The sequence below is a fragment of the Salvelinus sp. IW2-2015 genome, linkage group LG33, assembly GCF_002910315.2.
Source record: "Salvelinus sp. IW2-2015 linkage group LG33, ASM291031v2, whole genome shotgun sequence".
Taxonomy (NCBI): domain Eukaryota; kingdom Metazoa; phylum Chordata; class Actinopteri; order Salmoniformes; family Salmonidae; genus Salvelinus; species Salvelinus sp. IW2-2015.
Window position 1 is genome coordinate 22,663,420 of NC_036872.1, and position 3,870 is coordinate 22,667,289.

At 45.4% G+C, this 3,870-nt stretch overlaps 1 protein-coding gene across 1 annotated transcript in view; it reads left to right on the forward strand.

Annotated features, from left to right (window-relative positions):
* Window positions 1–370: 370 nt before the first annotated feature.
* Window positions 371–3,870, forward strand: part of LOC111957718 (endoplasmic reticulum aminopeptidase 2-like) — a 15,064-nt gene continuing 11,564 nt past the window's right edge. The window contains 4 exon segments of the mRNA XM_023978671.2: window positions 371–442; window positions 1,389–1,946; window positions 2,056–2,225; window positions 2,471–2,609. Of these exon segments, the coding sequence (XP_023834439.1) occupies window positions 1,593–1,946; window positions 2,056–2,225; window positions 2,471–2,609 (663 nt within the window). The 5' untranslated portion in view covers window positions 371–442; window positions 1,389–1,592.

Sequence of the window (3,870 nt, forward strand, 5' to 3'; positions counted from 1 at the left end):
ACATTTCTAAATGACCCCAAACTTTTGAACGGTATTGTGTGTGTGTATATATACAGTCCTAACATCAGCCTGGAAAATAAGGAGAAATACACACACAAGTTTGTTTTACTATCCTTGCTGGGATCAAACAATTGATTCCCATTCAAAATCATATTTCCCCAACCTAAACCTAACTCATAAACATAATCCCTAACCCTAATTGTAACCCTAAACCTAAAATAGCCTTTTTCTTTGTGGGGACCGGCAAAATGTCCCCACTTGTCCAAATGTTCCTTGTTTTACTATCCTTGTGAGGACTTCTGGTCCCCACAAGGATAGTAAAACCACACTCTCACACACACACACAGCTTCTGTACTCGCGATAGAATATGGGGGCGGGAGCATGAAAGAGAAAATGAAAGCAGAGACAAAGAGCAAGGGAAGGATGATGAAGCTACATGAGGTAAACGAATACAAACATGGAATTAACCTCCATTCTAGACCTCCCCCAACTCAGGAAACAGCTAGCTGGGGTGCTAGGGCAACATGATTACTGCGCTATCGTGTTAGTGCTGAACTTACTAATGTTAAAACAAACTTGTTTTGCAGGGCATGATTCTGTGTGTGGGGTGAGTGTGCGCAGAGATGGGCAGTATTTCTGTCACATGTATTTGAAATATGTATTTCAATTACTTTTAAGAATGTTGTCATTTGTATTACACTGAGCTGAACTACACTCCAATGTATTTTGTTACAAGATACTTTCGGGAGCTGTATTTTGTATTMTCAAAATGCAATTTTTGTTCACCATTTGGTGGCCCCCTTTCACCCTACATTGGTATCAGAAGTCTGATGGCACTATGGTGTGATGAGAGCGTCCGCTAAATGAACTAACTATAAATGTACATATATTTAAAAATGAACAATTGCAAAGCATGCTGAGTATTATTCTACTGAGCTCTGCCCCCGAACAAAGCCAATAATTAATACCTAGTGTATTTTGCAGTTCATTTTGGTATGTTCATTTTCACATATACATTTACATTTTGGCCGTTTAGCAGACACTCTTATACAGAGTGACTTACTATTTACAGTCAGTGTATTTAACTAAGGTAGATTAACAACAACATATCACAGTCATAGCAAGAAAACGTTTCTGTAAACTTTACTGAGAATGTTGTTGCTGTTTGGGCCGGCTACTTGCAAATGTATTTGAAAAAAATACATAAAAAATACTTTTATTTTGTAGTTTATTTTGATACATTCATCTTTATGGTATTTTGTGCTTTAATTTTGTAATTGTATTTTGTAATTTTACAACATATTAACACCTCACTGTGAGATCCTAGATGAGATTCACTGTTGCTGTTTTTAAATAACAATAACATAGCTTCTTCTTTTGTCTTCAGGTTCGAGAAAGAGCTGCTGAACATTTCAAGTCAATTCTACTGGCCTGTTGCTGTAAGCTTAGACTACACTCCTCCTGAAGTCTAATGATTGACAGATATCTACATTCTGAAAACAAACGGAATGCCAGTACACCATTTGCTGCATTCGGGTGATCTTTAATATCCTTATCTTTACAGTAGTCAGCCAACAACTTTTCCACCATAATGTTCTGGGTCAGGTTCTTGGTTCTGGCCCTCCTGTCTCTGGCTGGTGTGACCCAGACCTCCTCTAGCCCAACCCAGACCTCTGAGCCCCCTAACCCCACTGAGGAGCAGCCTCCCTTGAATACGGGAAGCCTCTCATTCCCTTGGAGCCACCTCCGTCTTCCGGAGTACATTGTTCCGCTCCACTACCACCTCCTGCTCCACCCTAACCTCACCATACTCAGCTACATCGGTACCGTCAGGATAGAGCTCCAGGTTCAGAACAATACCAACTGGGTGGTGCTGCACAGCAAGGGGCTTCGTATCACTACGGCAACTGTGCTGGACCAGAACCTGGCTCACCTGTCAGACCAGGTAAACTACTCCCTCAGCACTAAACTATCATGCCCAGTTTCTAACAATGTTCCCACTTCTGACAACCCTGTCTAATGACTACCGTGTGTGTGTTCGTGTGTGTCCTCAGGTTCTCCCTGTTCTCTACAACCCTACCCATGAGCAGGTTGCCATATTCTCTCCCAGAGTGCTCACTGGTGGGCAGAAGTACTTCCTGTTTCTGGAGTTTGGGGCGGAGCTAGGAGAGGGCTTCTATGGCTTCTACAGGAGCACCTACAGAACCAGCACCGGAGAGACACGGTACGGAATGTGTGTACTTGTGTGTGTATATATATATGTGTGTGTGAGGTATACTAAATGTACACGGGCTCTGTGTAGGCTACCTCACTCTCCATCTCCATGTGGGGGAGAAAGGCTGACACTCCTCATATAAACACAGAAACTACTGGTATGAGGAGAGACATCACATGAAACTCCTTGTATTTTCTCTTTCTCTCCCGCCATTCCACCATCCCTCCTATCTCCCCCTACCTCTATCTCTCCAGGACCCTGGCCTCCACTCATTTTGAGCCCACCAGTGCTCGGATGGCGTTTCCCTGTTTTGATGAGCCTAGCTTCAAGGCTAACTACTCTATCAGTATCAGGAGGAGCCCAGCAAACACCGCCCTGTCCAACATGCCTGTAGTGAGTAAACACACACACACACCATGGTGGAGATGTAAATCAAATCACATTTATTTATATAACCCTTCTTACATCAGCTGATATCTCAAAGTGCTGTACAGAAACCCAGCCTAAAACCCCAAACAGCAAGCAATGCAGGTGTAGAAGCACGGTAGCTAGGAAAAACTCCCTAGAAAGGCCAAAACCTAGGAAGAAACCTAGAGAGGAACCAGGCTATGAGGGGTGGCCAGTCCTCTTCTGGCTGTGTCGGGTGGAGATCGTAACAGAACATGGCCAAGATGTTCAAATTTCATAAATGACGCAGCCATGGTCAAAATATAATAATCACAGTAGTTTGTCGAGGGTGCAGCAAGTCAGCACCTCAGGAGTAAATATCAGTTGGCTTTTCATAGCCGATCATCTAAGAGTATCTCTACCGCTCCTGCTGTCTCTAGAGAGTTGAAAACAGCAGGTCTGGGACAGGTAGCACGTCCGGTGAACAGGTCAAGGGTTCCATAGCCGCAGGCAGAACAGTTGAAAACTGGAGCAGCAGCACGGCCATGTGGACTGGGGACAGCAAGGAGTCATCATGCCAGGTAGTCCTGGAGGCATGGTCCTAGGGCTCAAGGTTCCCTCCGAGAATTGAGGGAAAGAAAGAGAGATTAGGAGAGAGCCATACTTTAACTTCAACACAGGACACGGATTAGACAGGAGAAGTATCCAGATTAAAAAACTGAACCCTAGCCCCCGGACACATAAACTACTGCAGCATAAAAACTGGGCTGAGAAGGAGGGGTCGGAGACACTCTTGGCCATCCGATGTACCCTCAGGACAGGGCAAACGGAAGGATATTAACCGCCACCCTTTGCGCAAAGCACACGCCCCCACAACACTAAGGGATATCTTTCAACCACACAACTTACATCCTGGGAAGACAAGGCCCGAGTATAAGCCATCAAGATCTCCGCCACGGCACAACCCAGAGGGGGGGCGCCACCCAGACAGGAAGATCACGTCAGTGACTCTCACCCACTCAAGTGACGCACCTTCCTAGGGACGGCATGAAAGAGCACCAGTAAGCCAGTGACTCAGCCCTGTAATAGGGTTAGAGGCAGAGAATCCCGTGGAGAGAGGGGAACCGGCTAGGCAGAGACAGCAAGGGGGTTCGTTGCTCCAGGCCCTTTCCGTTCACCTTCACACTCCTGGGCCAGACTCACTCAATCATATGACCCACTGAAGAGATGAGTCTTCAGTACAAGACTTAAAAGTTGGACCGAGTCT